The sequence below is a fragment of the Megalopta genalis genome, chromosome 2 (genome assembly GCF_051020955.1).
Source record: "Megalopta genalis isolate 19385.01 chromosome 2, iyMegGena1_principal, whole genome shotgun sequence".
Taxonomy (NCBI): Eukaryota; Metazoa; Arthropoda; class Insecta; order Hymenoptera; family Halictidae; genus Megalopta; species Megalopta genalis.
Genome location: NC_135014.1, coordinates 18,966,118 through 18,987,580, shown reverse-complemented (window position 1 = coordinate 18,987,580; position 21,463 = coordinate 18,966,118). Strand labels below are relative to the sequence as shown.

Genomic DNA, 21,463 nt, shown 5'->3' with positions numbered 1-21,463 from the left:
ATAGTAAGTTAGTTATAGTTAGTTATACAGGATATCCCAAAAATGTCTCGTAATACGGAAATATTCAATCTACGGCTTTGTTTACGAGTTATTAACGAAAAACACTGACCAATGAGAGGCGACCGCGAAAACTACACGTGGTCGATCACTCGAGCGTAACGTGCTCCGACCGCGGAGCTTGACATAAAAAGGGGGGCACCGTGCCGCGTTCGAATCAACAAACAAGTCACGGAGAAGGAACTTTCCGATTTTTGTTTACAACGCGACAGTGATATATAATTTTCAAAAAAACGCTGTTCATCCTTATTTCAAAATTTAGTTATATACAGTTATGTAGTTATAATGAATTAGTTATAGTTACAGTTAGTTATATAGTCAGTTAGATATAGTTAGTAATAGTAAGTTGGTTAGTATAGTTAGTTATAGTTAATTTATTCTGATTAGTTCCCATAGGCTCTTCACCACTCCTCTGCCATCACTACCTCCCTCTCGCGGTGCCGCGGCCCGAAATTCAACCAATCTTTCCAGCTTCGTTACTAACAAATCTAACATAAAATATCTCAAAAACTACGCTGACACCGGGTATCATTAGATTCAGTTTTACGAGCTCGACCACTGTGCAAAATCTCATCAGAAAAGTGAGTGTCATGCCTGGGGATCTCTCCTTGTAAGACGTAAAGTGTACAAATTACAAAGTGTACTGACAAAAAAGTTTACAGTTGTGACAGCTACCTTCGGCACTCGCCAGCAGATGGATCTCTTTTCTGCAACTACTTGATCCGTTCAGATTTGTATATGTATATACCGTCATTAACCGACCTTAACCGTCCTTCCCTTATCCCTGCGTCTAAGACCTGGCCCGCTAGATAGCCTTACTGACGAATGCTCTAGCGGGGCCAGGAGATGAAACGATCTTCCTTCAATTTCCTTCACTCCTCCATCTTTTCACCACATCACACACAATTAATACAAAAATTAAATAAACAATGTAACGATATAAATATCAACTAAAAAGATATATTTTTTCGTCAAAAGGAAGAGATACATTCTATATTCGCATTAAAAGGGATTAATATAATTTTAGATCCAAATAAATACAGAATGTTATTAAGCATTAATGGCAAGCTTAATAATGAAATACGAATAGAATTACGAATTTCAATAAAATAAAGAATTAACTGTTTCATACAGAACGCTTTTAACATTTTCAATAAGATTAAGTAAAGATTCTATGAAGTAATCGAGATTATGTTTATATGAGATAAATATTGAACAAGTTTCTAATACGGTGTATAACTGTATGAATTGCAATAAACATGTACTGTTATATTAGGTCATTAAGTATGAAATGTCCGATTTGAGATTGAAAGTTTGGTTTATTATATCTCGGGCAAGGAGTAATATAATTAATCAAAATATGCGCTTAAATTATCGATACAACGTTGCCATTTTGACGATAACTAATTAATACCGCTAGCGAAAAAATCTGGAGGGCAGCTGGTGATAAAATCGCGAAAGGCGTTTTCCACCGCATGTTGGGAATTAAATATATTTCCTTGCAAAATATTGTCCGAAGCTCGGAAGAAATGTTAATCAGTTGGCGCGAGATCTGGCGAATACGGTGGATGATAAAGTGTCTCTAGGTCCAGCTTCTGTAGTTTCAGTAACTTAGTTTTTCAGTAGATTCAGTAGATCTTGCAACGTGTGGTCGGGCGTTGTCCTGCAGCCTCGAAGCGGTTCCTTTGCTGACGCTCGCTTAACTCATGTAGAACCCATCTATCCAACTTCTTTACTTTTCCAGTTGCTTTCAAATAGTCTAATATTGTTGGAATGGTAGCTCCAAACCTTGCTGCTAACTCACGTGTCGTTTCAGATGGATTCGCTTCCACTACAGCTTTCAGTTTATCATCATCCACCTTGCTCTCAGGTCGCCCGCATGATTCATTTTGGATATCAAAATCCATGCATGCATGGACATTAATGCACTGCATTAATTCCACGACGGAACTCATATCCGAAAATAACGCGAATTTTTGACAAAACCCTTAGACGATAATACGATAGACTATTAAAAACAAAAACGTGCGTCTGAAAGTTAGATGGCGTATCCCTTCTTAATGCAAAAAAAAAACAAATAAACGACGGTCGAAGTAAAATATCGGAAACATCGAATATCAAACTTGATGCTTTAGGTAATCGGACAATTCATACTTAATGACCTAATATTAATGCAATAAATACTGAACATTATGGCTTTTTGGTTATAAATTTTGCGAAATTAAACCGCAGGAAAATACCGAACTTAAAGGCAACTGTTCAAAGACTGGAGCATTAAGCGTTTTCATGTAATAGTTAATAGACATAATAACGTTCAAATTATATCGAATATTTTCGACCGTAAAAGAAAATATATCTCAATTTTATATCTTTTAACCCCTTGCTGTACTTTAACGAGTCTAACTCGTAACGGCGATTTCTAGTAATAACCAGTTAAGTATGAATGTTATTCTGTTCTTTTCTCCATAATATTTAAATATTCAAGGAAATGTAGGCACACAATAAATATAAAAGTTCTTCTCCTTCTAAGAAATTATTATAATTGAAAAACTTCTAGTCATCATAACTGGGAAGAAAATGGTGCGGCAAGGGATTAAGTAGTTAATAAATATCCTACTTGTTATAAAAATGTAAATTACAAATTAATTGTATGCTTAAGAGGTAAGCAGAATACGTAACGAATACGTACGAATACGTAAATACGAATTAGTACATTGGATAGATGATTTCTGGACTACCTTGTACTATAACATTTTTTTCTGTATGATATATCTTACGTTGAAAGACGCCGTTTGTTCTCTTGTAAAAGCAGGTGTTCGAAAATATTATTAAATTTGATCAATAATCTAATTATTAATATACGAAGCTCATTAATGAAAATGTAAAATGAACATGTATTAATGAAAATATAAATTGATGTCTAATCACTAGACCGTGGATTTTTATGCAAAATAAAAATCGGCTGTCTCGATTCTAAGAAAATAAATTTTATTCTTCCTTTAATAATCTTAAGCAGTAGCAAAATAATACGTTGATAATCTTCTCGCAGTTTGAAATTCGACTAACTCGTTTCTGCCATAAGCGCATAAAATCCGCAGACTACTAATCACTGGGCATGTCCAATCGCCAAGACATTCACCTTACAAATGAAGCAAATATTTATCGATCACGCACCGGTCTCCGTGCTAACCACAATGTACCATAAATCGTACCTGCCCCGAAAGATCGGCAAGATTTCATTTTCCATCGGCCGAGGTAATCATCGGAGCCTGGCATTGTTTACAAACGACTGGTAGTGAGAGCAAGGAAACCGCGTTGCCAGCAATTCGCGAGGGGCTCTGCGAGTAGATAGCGGCGCGTATCGCCGGGATCGGAGTCGAATCGATAGATCGAAGTCTCGAGATCGTTCCAGGAATCGTTAAAGGCCAAGGCAACGACATGCAGCGTGCAGCGTGCGGAGTGCAGCGTGTGCAGCGTGCAGCCGGGCGAGTACGCGGTTTACAGCGATACGGGTAAATGCACGCTGGCAAACCGGACAGAATGGCGGGGCAGCGTAACGTCAGCGCAAGGTAGCTTCTCGCGGTATGGCGCAAAATTTGCCGTTATCCGCTTGCTTCTTTGCGCCGATGCTGAGAGACTGGACCCTCGAAACCTCGCGTACAAAGTCTCGGTATATTTTTACAAACTTCCGATTTTTCATAAATTGTCGATCTTCGAACTATTATGATTCCGTAAAAATGAGTCATACGCCAAATCGGACTTCGTTAGGAGTCGATGTGTGACCACGGATCCCTTCTAGAAACAAAGAGAAAAAGTTCCGTTCATGATACGGCCTGCTTATTTAATTATGCCACGAATATGCAACCGTTCAACAAAATCTTACTAGACATATGTTACTATATTATACTATATTATGTTACTACATTACAAATTACTATATATAAGTGTATATAATTATATATTACTGTATATTACTATATATATATAACTAATAAAATACTATATTACTGTATATTATATTACTATGCATATATTACTATATCATATATTGTTACACACACAAATTATATATTATTACACAGGGTGAATCACCCAACGTTTACACCTCAAATGTCACGAGATTGTTTTAAAATAAGATCTACGAAAAGATCTGCGTAGATATTCATACTTTAAAAATATTTAAACAATTAATTTTTGTGGAGGTTTAAAACTAGAATTCCCCTTTAAATAATTAAAGTTGAGTATGTGAACTATTTAATTACTAATGTGTAGTTCAGATATTTATTAATAATAATGTTTCTTTTCATATTTCAATGATTCATTTAATTTGTTACTTGATCGGTTTATTGATGTTCAGTATCAACAAAAAAGATCGTAAATTCTATTACTTAAAGTTAATGCAGAACAATAACTAAAGTTTGTGACTCTGCTTTTTGCACAAAATTTCAAAGGTACAGTACATAATATACACCATATAATAAGGATTTACGACATTAAAAAGTAACTACTTTCTAAATGTCCCAAAATAATTAATATAAACGAAAAGTATTTAAGTAACTTCTAATTGTTATGTGAAATCGATTTCCTGATTCTAAACTATTGGTTTCTCAACAATTTATTTATCCTGTTTACGCTTTGTTTATGAGCTACTCGAAAACACAATTAATAAATGTCAGCTACATCGATTTAGGTATTATACGAGATCACTTTCTCATTCCACCACATTTTTAGCCTCTGACGCCATGTCGATCACAACTTTCACATCTCGCATTAATTTCACGTATCTGATAAATTCTTCTATTACGTAATACTATCTAGTAATTTTCATGGAACAGGACATTTACAGGATAGAGATCCTCGCATCAGGTTAAAATGAAGGTATAAAATAAAGATATTTAGACAACAAGAAGCTAGGTAAACATTGTGCGTTGGAATTAATGTTTTTGGTTTTATAAATTTCGAGGCACATATGTCCAAAGATAATTTTATTGTGACACAATCTGTTGCTGTCATACATATTTCTTTGAACAATAATTTCAAAATAGAATATAGTGTTTGAAATATAGAATTTTGATATGAAACAAGATGACAAATTATTGAAGTTTTAGTAGACGAAATTATTCAGAAACCAATAAAAATTGAAGATTGCTAAGAAATAATAAAAAAACATGAAAAATTAAACCATTATTATAAAATAAACTAGAAACACAATGTTGGATTCACTCGTCACATACATACATATATCTTATATACATATAATTTATAGTTTTTATAGAAAAGTGCGGGGCTACCGGATGAAAATTTAATGGAAGTTTAACTTCCGAATGATATCGACGGCGTAAAGTGTTATCGACAATGCTGAAAATGGCGAAGAATTTTTTGCGGAAGGACACTTCGCCTAATAGGAAAAATAAATAGTTTACTGTTGTCGGGAGGGGCGGGGGGAGGGGGCAACAGACATGCCACTAATTGAAGTTACAGTTAATTAAACACAGCCGTGGTGTGATTTCACGGTTCTCCTCTGTTCGAACCGGAATTTTCTTATATCGTTAACTCTGGGAGGCGTTGAAAGTACCTGTTTCCTTCTAAACGACACCTGCTTCGCCGAGGCTTCTTAATGAGCGCCGATAGAATGGCGTATCGTGCTACATTTTTACAAATCGCGCGTGTTCAACGAGTATTATGCATTCGTGATAGAAAAGAAAGTTCATCGTAAAATGCGAGTGTATTGTCGCAACAGAACCGGAAAAGTGTCATTCGCCGCGCGAACAATAAACCGCGAGCTGTTTATATAATCTTTGAACATTTAACTTTCTACAAATAGCATTTAATGTGTAATGTATGAAATAGTATTTGTAATATTTGTTTAATAGAATGGATACTGCATTAGAGCCGAACGCTTAACAAAATGCATGCTCGTCCGTGCATTCTAATTGTTTTCAATAATAGTGACAAATGTTTAAATAGCCAATTTAAATGATTTTAAACGAAGACCAAATTAGAAGAGATACTATTAAAATAATTCTTTTCGACGAGTTCCTTCTTCGAATATTGTATAATATATATATTGTATAATAAACTATATTATATTATAAAAGCGTAACAAAATATATTATATTATCAATGTATAGTAAACTATATTACATCATCAAGATATAACTACGTAAATATATTATATTATCGAGGTATAATAAAATGTATTACACATGTCATCCAAATGTAATAAACTATATTGTACTATAAGATATAATAGACTATATTATATCATACAAGTATAATAAGATATATTATATCATACAGGTATAGTAAACTATATTATATTATCAAGATATAATAGACTATACTATATCGTACAGGTATAAGAAAATATATTATAATATTAAGATGTAATAGACTATATTACACCATACAAGATCATAAGAGAATATATGTGATAAATACTGACAGAATATAACATATTGTATTATCAAGACCGACATAGTTTCTTATAATCGTTGCAGACAGAACTTATTATCTGACCATATTTACGTTTAATACAGAAAGAGTTTTTCTCCTTAAAATAGTTCCCAGACCCCGACTGGGATATGTACCTAGAAAAGTCTTTATCTCGCGGACGATACGTGATACGAAAAAGAACCCGCCTTATCAAGTTCCATTACGGTTAACTTAGTTTCTTTTAAAATTTATGACACTCGTAAAGAAGCTAGGTGACACAAATATTGTGTATATGGTAACTTGTATCCAGACAAGAAATAATTTCATCATTATCTGTAATTCAATTGTTTTTTAAGTTATGTCCTTCCTCTATTTGTTGTTATGAATATTCGGAATTATATGTTAAGATAAAATTAATATAATTACTAGTTATGAAGATCATACACCTCTTATGACGGGTTATACGATTATTATTTATTCATGGCGAATGCAATTTATGTGTATATCGAATTATAGGAAACGAAAAAAATATTTGTGTAATTTCAATTGTATAAGAATAATAATAATAACATAAATATAATAATAACGTAGATATGATAATTACTCGTATAATCTTTAATTTAGAAGATTCTACAGAGCGAATGACTGACCTTGTAATCAAAATATCAACGAGATAGTATTAGTATATCTGAAGACCTCATGTAGCGTACCAAATGAGGACATAATTATTGTAGATAAGCCTAGCACTGTGTCGAAATACGAAGAAATTTATGAAGGAGAAAGGAAAATCATCGTAAACTTGCACAATAAGTGTTAAAGATTTCGTGAAACTTTTCAAAAATGATACACAGGCTTCACATCGTGATTTAGTGCATAAAAAATATGTATACTAGTATATATTAAATATACTATAATATAATATATAATATATACTATAATATATGTATACTATAGAATATATTAAATTGATAACACTGAAAACCACTCTCTTTTTTGCATCTCGATGACCAGTAGGGAATTCCCATAAATAAAAAATGTTTTGTATACAAAAGTTGCATGGTTTTGCATTTATTTCTTCCCTGGATAGAGGCGTTTCGAAGATTTGAATATCGAATTCTGAGTAAAAAAGGTCTATGTATTCTTGATTTTTATTTCACTTCGTATTCTGAAAATTGTCTTCGCTTCCATATCGAGAATTTTTCGAAAATCAAGAATTCAATGCACGGAGGCTCTCTGAAACCGATTTATATTTTGTTACTTGTCCTTCGATTCCATGAAATCGCACCGATTTGTTAACAAAATTGATTGAAGATTAAAAATCGGTGGTTATATAATGACGAAACGGGGTGTCTCTTTTCGACTGTTTTTTTTTTTTATCACGAAGTGTAGGCGACCTCAGGGCTATTACGCTCACCGTCCGAAGCCATACGTGGGATAAATAGAGGCAAAATTCTCCAGACGAGTGACTTTCACCCAATTGACTTTCCCTTTCTCTTCTCTATACGCGCGTCTGTATTTCAATGTACACACGTTATGTACCACTACGCGACCTCCGAGATCAGACCCGTTCGGAGCTTGCTCACTTCCTGTCCCCTTCGAGAACTCTTTCATTCAACGCTCCGCCACAATAACACGATCGCTCGGTGATTAGAATTATCGCTACGCACACGATTACAAATCTGTTGGTTATATTAACCGTTTGAGGCCCAGGGGTCATTGAAGAAACCCGGTCGAAAAATACCGTACTCTGCGCGATAGCGCTTGTCTTAATGTGCGTATTATTAGTTTATAAATATTTCAAGTTTTGTTCAATAAAAATTATTGAGAAGATAACAATGAAATAGAACATGTGTTAGTTGCATTATTTACATTAAAAAAAAACAGCTACGCGACGTATGTGCGTCAGCGAAGTTGAGCGCGCTACTTCGACAGGCTGTGAGTATACCGTCAGTTGACCATAATGTTGAAATGCTCGGGGACTTCTCGACGCAAAACCTAAACCGCGCGACCGCGCTGCTTGAGACTCAAACGATTAAGTTATCCTCGGATGATAAATATAGCTTTAAGTTAAATCTTCGTTTTTCGAAATAGAAAACTGTACTTTAAGTGGGTAATTTACAGTTTATAACAGACAATTTATATAAATTTTATTATACAGAATAAATTAATTTTTGTTACTCATTAAACGATTGAATATTTATTAATTATGAATATTATTAATTATTTATTTTTCAGAAAAATTCACGGTTTAGTTATTAAATACTTAGATTAGTAATTAATTAAATAATAAAAATAAATATAATAAAATAAGTATATAATATAAAATATATTTTAAAATAAAAATAATAAAAAGTTAAATAATTTGATGTACCATGTTCTTAACAGTTGCGTTGATTAAACCTTTTCTTCGATTCTAGTAATTTCTAAGAAAATTTCTAATCAAGAAAACTATTTCTTTGACACACTTAATACATACATATATACATCCACCGAATATAAATTTATATGAGAATTTCTACGAATCAACTTATAATTAAAATTATCTATTTATTAATAAATATTGATTTAATTGTGTGCCTACATTTATTTGAATATTTAAATATGGACGACAAAGAGATCAGAATTCTGTTGCGACTCGGAAGAACGAAAAATCATTCGTGCTTGTAACATTATTATTAGAAATCGTCATATCGAGTCGGACTCGACGAAGTATGGCAAGGGATTCGCGTAATAGTAATTTGGGCAATTACTTCAATGTCAACGTTGAGACACGGCATTGTCCAAAGAAGTGCAAATTGCGATTCAACGGCACGTTATACGTGATCGTATGCACGTTGAAATTTATCTATCCGACAGTTGCGTCAGAATTGAGATTTTTGCTTCTCGCGAACATACGTACGTACATATATTTTGGACGAACGTATTTACCGAGATTAATGAAGAATTGAAGGACGCGTGAAGATAAAATTCTTAGAATTTCATATCAAATTATCTGTTGATGTGTACACTGACTTTGGTGTACTTGTGTATGCGTCAAATGTGTCTTTATCCAGCGTAATAAATCAATATTTGGTGTGAACGAATTATGAGACATCAAGGAAGGTATAAAAGCATTACAGAAAGATTCAGAAAAGCGTGAAAGCATTATAAGAAAATTGAGGAAAGAGAAGTGAGGAGAATTAAGAAAATACTCTTGCGAATCGGTGATATACGTGTACAATATTATTTAACTAAATTTCCTTACGGCTGTCTTGTCCGATATGTTTCTGAAAGGTTTCTCTCAGATTCTCCCGAACTACTTCTCGGTATAGTCGAGTTAAAGTCAATTGACCGCTCAAAGCCAATTCCCTGCTGCGACGTCACTTGCTTCACTGTTTCAGAAACAATCGTTGTATCTACAGATTTACATGAAGCGACAAAAGATCGTGCAATAAGAGAGCTGAATAAGATGCTTTTTAAACGATAAATGGGACGTCTTTTACTGGTATAGTTTTTAAAACACGTAGTGTTTTAGATTTCGTTAATAAAAGTATTTGATAATTGATGTATGGGAAAATCGTGACTTGAACAAGATTAATGTTAACTATTACTACTATTACTATTTAGTGATAATAATAAATAATAAATTCGAAATAATAGTTTTAATCCTAGCTAATAATTTCAATTCTCAATAATAAATTCAATTTTAAATAATAATTTCAATTCTGACTAATAATTTCAATTCTAACTAATAATTTTAATTCTGATTAATGATTTCAATTCTAAATAATAATTTTAATCCTAACTAATAATTTCAATTCTAACTAATAATTTCAATCCTAAATAATAATTTCTATTCTAAATAATAATTTCGATTACAGTGCTTTCACCGTGTATAGCAGGTCATTTTATCAATTCATTGTTCTTTTATATCGAACAGTGTATAATGATACAAATAGTAGAATTTTCCATTAATTTTGATTGCATGTTATGTTTAGAGTATGATGAACCAGTATAACCCCTTCTTTAAATTGCTGACTTAAAAGTATGACGGAGTTATGCGCGAACAGATGTTTTCGCTCATCTAACAAAACATTCTTAAAAATACAAAGAATTGTTTGTAATACCGCTAGCTGAGAAATATGAGAAGTCGTGTTAACAATTTATAAAAATAACAGTTATAAATATAACGATTATAAAAATAGCTTTGAACAAATCGTTAATTGCAACAAACATGCGAATAACGTTCTAACGTGTATAATAATCCATTGTGCAATCAATGTTGCTTTTCTTCGTCTCATCTCAGCGTATGAAAATGGGAGAGTAACCTTGAATCACAAATATGTATGTAATCGTTCGACGCGATTAAATTCACGTGTAAAATAATAATGATGTGTATGGAAGTATATCAGAGCAATCTCTTATTCGTAATTTCTCTTCTCTCTGTACGAAGAAAAGAATCTCTTTCTTTTCTCATTGTTTCCGACAATCGCTAGCGTCTTTCGTGGAATTTTCCACAGACGTCGTTTACAGCGACGACACTTATCACTGCAGGTCTATCTCTACGATGTTAAGGCTCCGTTTACAATAACATACGCTTACCATATTGTGTGACAGAGCCGTTTAGGATCAAATATCGCGTTAACTGTATATGCGAAAAATTTAGGATTAAATACCACGTTAACCATAGACACAATATCGTGACAATAAAATACATCAGTACCTTTTAAAATAAAATATCATCTTAAATTTACATATATCTATACACATAATATTGTAATGATAAAATAAACCAGAATCTCTACGAATTCAATAATATGACAGCTACATACAAAATAATATAATAATAAATACAGCAGAATTTTTTAAAATTAAATACTATGTTGCTTAAATACAAAACATCGTAACAATAAAATACATCATAACCTTTACGAATTCTATGATATGTTAACTATATACAATAATTAAATACAATACTATATACAATAACTAAATGCTTATTGTTAACTATACGCAATACTATGTTAACTATATCAGAATTTTTTAAGATTAAATGCTGTGTTATCTAAATACAAAATATTGTAACAATAAAGTACATCAGAACCTTTTAAAATTAAGTATAATGTTAGTTATACTATACAAAATATCATAGCAATAAAAAACTAAAATCTTTCAGGATTAAATACTATTTTAAATAATAAAACTTTTGTAATAATAAAACATGAATACTTTTTAGGATTAGATATCATGTTAACTATACTACACAAAATATTGAAATCCTAAAAGGCACCAGAACTTTTTAGGCTTATTAGGGTTATTTTTAGGTTTTTTCTGGTACATTTGGATGTACCAGAATCTTCCAGGATTAAACACTCTTAGGTTTAAATATCGTGTTAACTGTCAATAACGTATTCAAATAATAAAATATCTCAGATCCTGTTAGAATTAAACATCACATTAAGAGCACACGAGAAGTGTCATAATTAGACTGCGGATTTTCGTACGTAATTGAAATCTTTTCCACTGATTGCAAGTTGCGAGAAACGGAAATTGAATAAACATTTATATCTTGTCTAAATAGCTTTAGTAAATTCTTCCAAACCTTTCTCCGTTTTCTACTTCATTTCTCCGTTTTTGATATAAATGTGCATGAAATCTGTAGTCAAATTGTGTACTGAAAATTGTCATAATAAAGTAGGAAAGACCGACGACGGTTGTAACGCTTCGATTTTATAACACGATTACACATAAACTATTTTGTTTACAACGACAATTATTGTACGAACCTCTTACCTACTTATCTGAGATTATTCTGTTACAGCGGTTTTGTTGTGCATCAAGGAATATCCAAGTTATTAATAAAATATGGGAAGCGGGTAAAATGTTACAACCGACCCCGACCCCGGGTCCGTTGTAACACAGCATGGCATTCTTTATGTGCCCGGTCATTATAGCCACAACATTGGACCCATTTTTTTGTGGGTTTATTTTCTCTTATAAATATTGAACGTAAAATATAAAATTTCACAAATAATTCAATAGTAATTTGGACACACGAAATACTATTTCAAATAATTATTCCCGATGTATCTTAAGCAAATGCTACTTCGATTAACACTGTATTTCATTAATTATTTCCAATGCTTTCACAAATTCTTTTTCTTCGGATCTGGCCAGTAACCGAACACTTTCGGGAGCTACTGTACGCATAAACGTTTCCATTAATTCCGTAGCAATCGTCGGGGACCACGTGCACGTTCAACGCTACCGTATACGTAGGCTAGCACTATTTATAAATATCATTCAGCAATCGATTAGCGCAGTAATTCGCGAGCGAGGGTCGAACGCGGGACGCGGCGCGAATTTTCGTGGAATGAAAGGAGAGTTTTGTTCGGAAAAAGAAAACGGAAAAAATTGTGAAAGTCTATTCAAAAGACCAATGGCGGTGCGGGAGGTAGGGGTCAAGACGGGGCGATCGTGACCGCAGCTTGCCGCTAGAACGTGTTAATTATTAATACAAAGCATTTAAGCCAAGTGTTATGGCAGCCTATTTTAATCCGGGAGGTCTGTTTTCGCCGTTGCCTTTCGGCCCCTTCCGGTCCTGAATTAGAAGCGCCAATAAACGGAGGCCACCATAGAGATCTCGTTGTTTGACCAAGTGCACGCCAGGCTCCCTGTGCGGCCGCTCAACTCCTACCAAATACCGGGAACGAGGTTATGAAAAGGTCGATAATTCGGGTTGCCGTATAGCATTTACGACAAAGAGAGTCTGTACGTCAGTACTTGAAGAAATCTCGCCATTGCACAGTGGTCCAGAAATCGGTAATTTTTTATCGAAAGTCTGGACTTCGTCAAATCTTTTGGAACATCGTAATTTAGTCTAAAGTTGAAGTTGAAAGTTTTATTAACGTGTCAGGAGCATATGCAGCCTATCACATGCGTACAGTTTCCCTTACATAGGCAGGTACATTTTGTATATCTTTTTGACAATATTTTCTCATTCTAAGCTTAATTCTACGTATAAAAACCTATCTGTACGTCTTTTTGTTGAACATTTTCTCATTTTTATTTTGTGGTTTGAGTTTGCTTTTATATCACATTTTGTTATTATGCATATACGTTGTATTGCCTAATAAATTGTCAATTTTTAATCGCGACTGTCGTATTCCTATTTCCTTGATATTAGTTTTCTACAAGCTATTGTTTAATCTTACGAATATTTTCCTTTACACTTTACATTCTATTATCACGTAGTTCGGTGGGGCCAAGTAAATTTGAGTCTTCGGGGTCACTGATAACTAGACTGCCGATGTTTGTGTAAATGTATATGTTTATAGAAAAGAGATAAAATAGGATTCATATATTATATAGGATTGCATATATTATATAACGATAAACAAATTTCTGTCCGAGTCAGACCCCGAGTTAGTAATAGTTAGTATAATACATTACTATATGTACTTACTAATAAAATAAGTAAACATTATATATAACCAGAGATGCAAAGATTTTATCGTATTTATTAAAAAGTATCTGTCAGCCTATTAGACCGATTATATACGTATATGCAAAAAATGACGAATAAAAGTAATGAAGAGAAAGTGGAAAGATATACAGCATTGATCGGAAAGGGTCGTTGGCTTCATGAAAAATACGTACTGGAGAATTAACATGAACGGAACATTACAATTATCTCAAAATTCACATAAAATTCACTCAGATAATTTCATTATAACAATTTTATTACGAATGTTTTTATTATTATCAAAAAAATTATGGATTCTCGAGATAACTGTAATGTTCCGTTCATGGCATTTCTCCTGTACGTATTTTTCGTGGAGTCAATGACCCTTCCCGATTAATACCATATATCTTTCTACTTTCTCATTATTACTTTTATTCGTCACTTTTTGCGTAATCGGTCTAATAGACTGATAAATACGTTTTCTTTCTCCTTTTTGGGATCTGTTACGTTTCTCTCTTATCTCGGCGCAGAAGAAAGAGAACAACGAGCACTTTCATTTGCTTACGTTTCGATATCCTACTCTTGATTCCCGGCATATTTTTTATTGCCGCCGTCCACGGGACCTCGTTGGCGTTCCAAGTATATGCATATTCAGTAGTTCGCAAACACTGCATCCTCTTTTTATGAAATAAGCGGATTTTCTTGTTTACAAAGTAAGAATCTGAAACAGAACAGTTATAATTAGATTACAGATTTTGTGCGTTCATGACAAAACTGACTAAGAAAGTTAATAAAATATAAAACTCAGGCAACGTTAGAAGAAATTTAGAATATTTCTACATAGTCTTGAATTTTGTAAAATTGTGAAAACAGAGAAAATACAGTTTTATCAAATTTTTTAAAATTTGTAATAGAATATTTTTAATATTGCTTATCAAATCTGTATAATTTATTTATACATCAAATTTCGTTTAGGAATAGTAATAATAATTTACTTTGGCGAAGAATAGGTGAATTAAATTTAGTTTATAGACAATAATTTATTTAACATTAATAGTTAAATAATATAATCTATTTATAACATATTAAAACAATATTACCTAATTAATTATGTTGTTATCACAAAAGTGCAACGTAAAACATTGTTGTAAAATTAGTTTCGTTGACGGTCACAACGTAAGTTACTTCGAGGAAGTAAAGTTGTACATTTTGGACGATATGATAATGAGCTGGAAAGGAAACGGTTTTGAATCTGAAACCGAATCGATTTATCATTTGCTTGCGTGATTTATGATTATGACCACTTTTCGACGCTATTCGTTACTGGAACCCGACCGAGGCCAGGAGTGTATCTGGAGTAAACCTACACCTTTTCTGTGACCCTTAGATTTTTTATCTGCCGACTCGAAATTATTCTTTCTCAACTTAACTATGTCATATATTACTTGTAATGGAACTTCTAAAAAAGTAATGATCTATTCTCGGGCCCGAATATTTTCAAAACGTTTCTCAGGATATCTTTTATTATAACTTGGCAGCTACATTTACTAATAAAATAATGTCTTCTTTTTTTATTTACTTGACATCTAATACAGATGATACGAATAGTTGATAAATGTTATATATATATATATTATATGTGTTATATGTATTAGGGTCATAATAAATAAATAACTTCATATTGAAACAATCAATTTTTAAATGACTGCTTATACATACTGAATTCTTATTATAATTTTGTAAACTATTAATATTTGCAAATTGGAGATACAATAAATTCTCCCTAATTGACACCGAGATTGCGCACAAAAACGGACAATTTAGGAAGAGGAGGTACGATTATTCGAGCCTTGTGAATCATTTTTATAGTTACCGATTGTTAACAACTATAAAAATGAGTTACAAGGCTCGAATAATCGTAAAAATGAACAATTAATTATACATAATATATTATATAATATAATATGTAATATTTTGGATAATAAATATAGTAGACGATAAATATAACAGTATATGTATACTATAGCTGATAACCAATTAACTTTGTTTCAACATTTCTGAGAATATGTGGGTAGTTGAAATAAACGACTTTCCTATTTGTGTAGCCGCATTAAAATCTATAAAATTGTCCTTATGAAACCGCAAAATTGGTATTGTTCAATATAATTTTACTACCCGCTGTGTTTTAACTATGAACACAATATTTAATCAAAATCTACTAATTTCCATACACAATAACTAAACTGCGAATATTTATAATAATTTACAAGAAAACATGTACGTTAAAGTAAATGAATAATATTTTTATCTTATTCCTATTGCATGAATATTTGTATGATATACTCTCGTCTCTGTTATATATTATTTGATTATTCAGTTTTAACCATCTTCTAATAAAATAACCCCAGACTGCGAATATTTGTATAATATACAATATATATTGTAATATTCAAATATTATACAATTTTTGAAATATTCACTGCCATGGGGTTATTTTTACTATGAATTGCCTGAATTGAATAATCAAATAATATATGAGAGAAATAAGAGTCGAAATTTTTACTCGTGTGTCAGAACTATTGTGTAATAATATTATGTGCCGTGTGTGAAGATTTCTGTTATATTTTCATAGTCTACTTAATTAATCAATCATTATTATCATTAGTAGTAATATAAATGTTAAATATATCTCCACCAATTTCACAAAATATATCGAGCAAATTAAATGATAAAAGTTAACTTTGTCACACGATCTAAAAGACATTTTAGAAGTTCACTTCCTGAAGTCATCGCGAACATGCCGAGTTCACTTGATCCTCGTGTAATGTAGCCACATACGTACGAAGCTAATAAAGTTCATTTTTCACGTCTGGAGGGAACATGCGCGGATTAACAATGAGAACCCATTACATTATAGAAAGCTTCACGATGGGGCAACATTGACCTAAACTTGTTACACTAATTATGCCGTTTTATTTAATGGGGGACGGCGAAATCGGGATCCCCCTTACAGCGTAGATCGTTTCTCAAGCCTTTATGATGTTATCAGAGAGTTCGCTCGCAGCTATATGCTCGCACACATTTACGGACGTTCACTTTTTCTAACGTGCACATTTTATGTTTACGTTCGCGCCTTCGCTTCGCTCCGCTCCGCCGTGCGGCCGTCGCCGTGACACTATTACGCTCTTATGTTGCGAATTTTTTTTGGTCCCGTGACGAATTAAGGCGGGAAATTATAGATCGCGCGGATAATGGCGCAGCAACAACCTTTTATCTTCGTGATGAAGTTATATTCCTGCGTGTACGTCATTAGAGAAGTACGTGAACATCATTTTCTTGATAAATTATTAAGACCGATTTCTTGAACAGGCTTACTTTTTATTGGAAATTGTTCAGTGATTCAGAAGATTGCTTGCTATGACTATTAGACTACGGATTTTATGCATGTTTAAGAAAAACAACTCGGTCGAAAATGAAATTTTGTATAGACATTAGAAGGATTCGAGGTGATTTTTATACTATGTACAACTTATTACAATGGTCGACACAGAAAACACCTTATCATATGATTTACTAATTTTTATTGCATAGGGTGGCCTATTTAAATTGATCCAGTCAAATATCTTCGAAACTGTCGATGATACTAAAAAATGTTTCCAGCGAAATTTGAATAGTTTTAGGGGGCACGTAATCTGATATTAATAAGATTTTTCTGGGTGAACGCGTCGAGCATATGCGAAGGTGAACTTTATTTTTTTAAATGGAATTATATACTTTCTGATTATACTGAAGTATTCATTGCGAAAAATCATTAGTTTAGGAGATATTTGAGTTTCGCTATCTTTTAGAGACCAAGTAAGTCTTTACATTCAGGCTGAAGGTCATATTTTTGAACACCAACTTTAAGTAGACGAGTGCTAACACTATGCATTAATAAAATTCAAATATCTTCTAAGCCAATGATTTATTGATTTTAATTTTTGTACTTGTTTGCGTCTTTTCACGGTTTTTTCAATTCACATGATTATTCTAATTCTATTATTACAACGAAGTACTTCATTATTATATTGCAATGTTTTTAGTTAAATAAACGATAGTAAAATTTCTGATCAATGATCTTTTTCAACCTTAAACTAGTATGCTAAGGTGTTGGGCAATTCCAACATTGTATTTCTATTTCAGTTTGTAGTGAAAGTCACATTTTCTATGTTTTTATCATTTTATAATCAGCCAAGTGTAAAATGCAATGGATGGTTTATCTAGGATTACGTTAACTCATATTCTTGCCCTTTTTATTTGCGGTCTATCGTGACTCTAATATACCAATTATTCGTTTGAAAATGGTAAGTAATGTTCGAATATCCGAATATGAATTGCATAAATGTTCTGAAATTAAAGAAAAAACTAAATACGAGACAATGTGTACAAATAATTTTGCAAAAATTGCAATTCATTGGAATGACAAACAAATATTTAGAAAACCACGTTTCTTCGACACTTTTATTTGAGCCTATTAAGCTATTATCTGAGCCTAAATTTCGGTGATTATATGCATGCTGAAAATTTCAACGAAACACAATCTTGAAAATTTTCTTTTGTCATTGCAACTAATTACAATTTTCGCAAAATTTTCTCTCAGACATTGTCAAACAAATTAATTCCTATAAAATTTGAGAAAATTCACGTTGTTTGGTCCAATCTAAAAAAAAAAGTGACCTCGTTTGAAAAGTGTATACGAATACTTTTTGGAGCCGCTGTATATTTTTCGCGTATCAAGTTCCAAGTGAAAGCCCCACATGGGATTCTTGAGGAAGGTTAGGTAGGTCCCCATGGCAGTGACTGCTCAATGTTATGGTTGGCGGTGCATGCCGGGGAATGACGATCTTGCCGATGTCCACTCACGTGTTTCTGGATACACGTAGATGACGAAGGAACCCTGCAAAACCAGACCGGCAACGGGCCTTCTACTTACCAAATGCGCACTCCAAGAAGACCCTTTCCATCGAACCATAGCGCTTTCCTCGATCCCTTTTTTTCTATAGATCCTCGAGCCCCTTCATCCTGCCAGATGCCCTTAAAAATATGTAAGTATGTATACCTCCTCAAATAATTTTCTTCGTTCCTACGCAGTGAACGATTTTATGAATTTTATGCGCACCCAATGATCTGCTTGCATAGTTATTGTTATTATAAGTTGAAGCAAATCAATAATCGAATGATTTTGGAGATACGTATGCGTGCAATCTGTACTTTTACATTAAAGTTATTAGTGTGTTTACAAATACTTGCCCTCTACGATTATACTTCATGATCGCAATCCTAAATCGAAATAGAACTACGCATGTACAGGGTGTCCGAAAGGGTTTGGACCGAACTTATACTACGTGTTACTGAGGTCAAATATGTAGATGAAGAAAGTTCATCTATGTATACTTACATCCTGGGCTAGAAAAAAATAGATTTTTGAAATGGTTATATATATTTATATATTAAATAATTTATATCAGAAAAACTTAAATAAATATTTCTTTCATCTCGTAAATATTTTATTAAATTGAAAGTAACATCGTAACAATTTCAGATTTTTCTAATATTTTTATAGTTTCATATTTCCCCTATTAATATTCATCATGAACGCATAAAATCCGCAATCCCTCTAATCACGTGTACTAAATGCATTTATAATTACTTCCCAATTCTCCACAAGGTGTAATACTATAATCATACTTTCTTTTTTTGCTTTTGCAAATTGTAAATTTCACTCCTAAGCTTCAGTATTTAGTTGCGATTTATTCGGTTATGACTTTATAATTGCATGCAACGGTAATTTAGACGCGATCGGATATTCAGTTGCTTAGTAAAGATTGTACGCTGCACTACTAAAATTGTACGTTGCATTACAAAATTGTATATTGCATTGCCAAATTATATGTTGCACTATAAAAGGTGTAGCACACTGCACTACAAAACTGCATGTTGCAGCATAATTGCATCGAATGCTGCACTATAAAAACTGTTGCAAGCTAGAGCAACTCGCAAAATTTGAACGTCAATAAAGTAGCTTCGATAACTTTCTTTTACGAAAATCACTTCACTTTCTCGCATCTGATTAATGTGTAATCTTATTTTTATTTGAGAATTGCTGGTTCTTCTGTTACGCTTACAACGAGATTTCAGACTCAAGTTACTTACAGTCCTCCCGCGACAAGAAGGCACATTTATGTTCACATCCCCCCTCTTACCAGCTGCCCCACTGCCACAGCTATCGGTCGCTATTGGCCGAAAACGGTGACGGAGATCCATTGCAGTCGCCAGCAACCGATAGGTGCAGCCCTCGGGAAGCCAGTAAGAGGGGGAATGTAAACACAAAAATGCCATCTTGTCGCGTGAAGACTATACAATAGACTTCAACGCATACGCCAAAATACTACGTTATTAAAACTGTATCGAATTTTGTATTGTTTTCAACAGTGAGATGTTAACAAGTTTTTTTGTTAAGCGTATATTCATGCTTGTCCCGATTAATCAGGTCAGACATGTAACGGTGTTATTAGACTCCAAAGTAAAATATGTATCTATTGATTCTTCGTTTTTGTATGTTTCCGAGATTTTTAAAATATTTTTCCCCTTGGATTACCATGTTTTGTGTCTTTGAAAAGAACGATTCTAAAACAATTATTTTGTAGTTTTCCATAAAAGCATAAAATATCCCATTTAAGCTGAGATTGTAAAAAATCTCGTAGACACGTGATCTAAAAAAACAAATTGATATATGTTTGTAGTATCTCGAGTGGGGAGTCAAATGGCTATACCAGATTTTCAATTCGTGAGGATTTTCAAGGTTATTTCAACGTGATCTTGTTTTTTTTTATTTAAATCTATATTTTTCATTCCGAATGTTGTGCACTTTTTTACGTAGAATACGATTGCGAAATAAAAAAAAAATAGGTTTATGATAATAAAAAAAAAACAAGATGACCTTGAAATAACCATGAAAACGCTCAAGCATTAAAAAACTAGTGCCATTTGACTCCCTACTCGAAATATTAAAGGGCATGTGTCAGTCTTTTTTTTTTTAAATCACGTGTCTACGAGATTTTTTACAATCTCAACTTAAATGGGTCACCCTGTAGACTCAGCGTGTCGAGTAAACCAAAAACATGCGCATAACAATTCAGAAGTTTGAAATGAGAAATTGATAGAGGCAGACATTTTCCCAGCGGGCACCGAAGGCAATCGTTACGTTACGTCGTTTGGAGCTAAGCCTCGGATTATAATACAATTATACTTGGCGATTGTATCGTCGCTTCGTCGTCGGTACTATTAAAAGCATGTTTTCAATCGCGGGTCAGAGAATCACCAGACGGACTTTCGCTGCTTAAAAAGTAAAATGTGTATATCGAATTCGGAGTAAAAAAAGGATCGTCGAATTTATACAAAGCTATGCACTCGTATTTGGGTTAACTCGCCGATACATATGTATGGGAGAATGTCGAATAAAATCAAGCGCGCTGTGCTAACGATGAC

The 21,463-nt window shown here is 33.0% G+C and overlaps 1 protein-coding gene across 1 annotated transcript; it reads right to left on the bottom strand.

Annotated features, from left to right (window-relative positions):
• Window positions 1-11,697: 11,697 nt before the first annotated feature.
• On the bottom strand, window positions 11,698-20,100 carry LOC117220580 (uncharacterized). The gene is made up of 3 exons (XM_076518686.1): window positions 18,909-20,100; window positions 14,502-14,657; window positions 11,698-13,164 (listed from the first exon to the last, which is right to left on the bottom strand). Exons 1-3 carry the CDS (start codon window positions 18,937-18,939, stop codon window positions 13,019-13,021), a joined length of 333 nt encoding a protein of 110 aa, XP_076374801.1. The 5' UTR covers window positions 18,940-20,100; the 3' UTR covers window positions 11,698-13,018.
• Window positions 20,101-21,463: the final 1,363 nt, after the last annotated feature.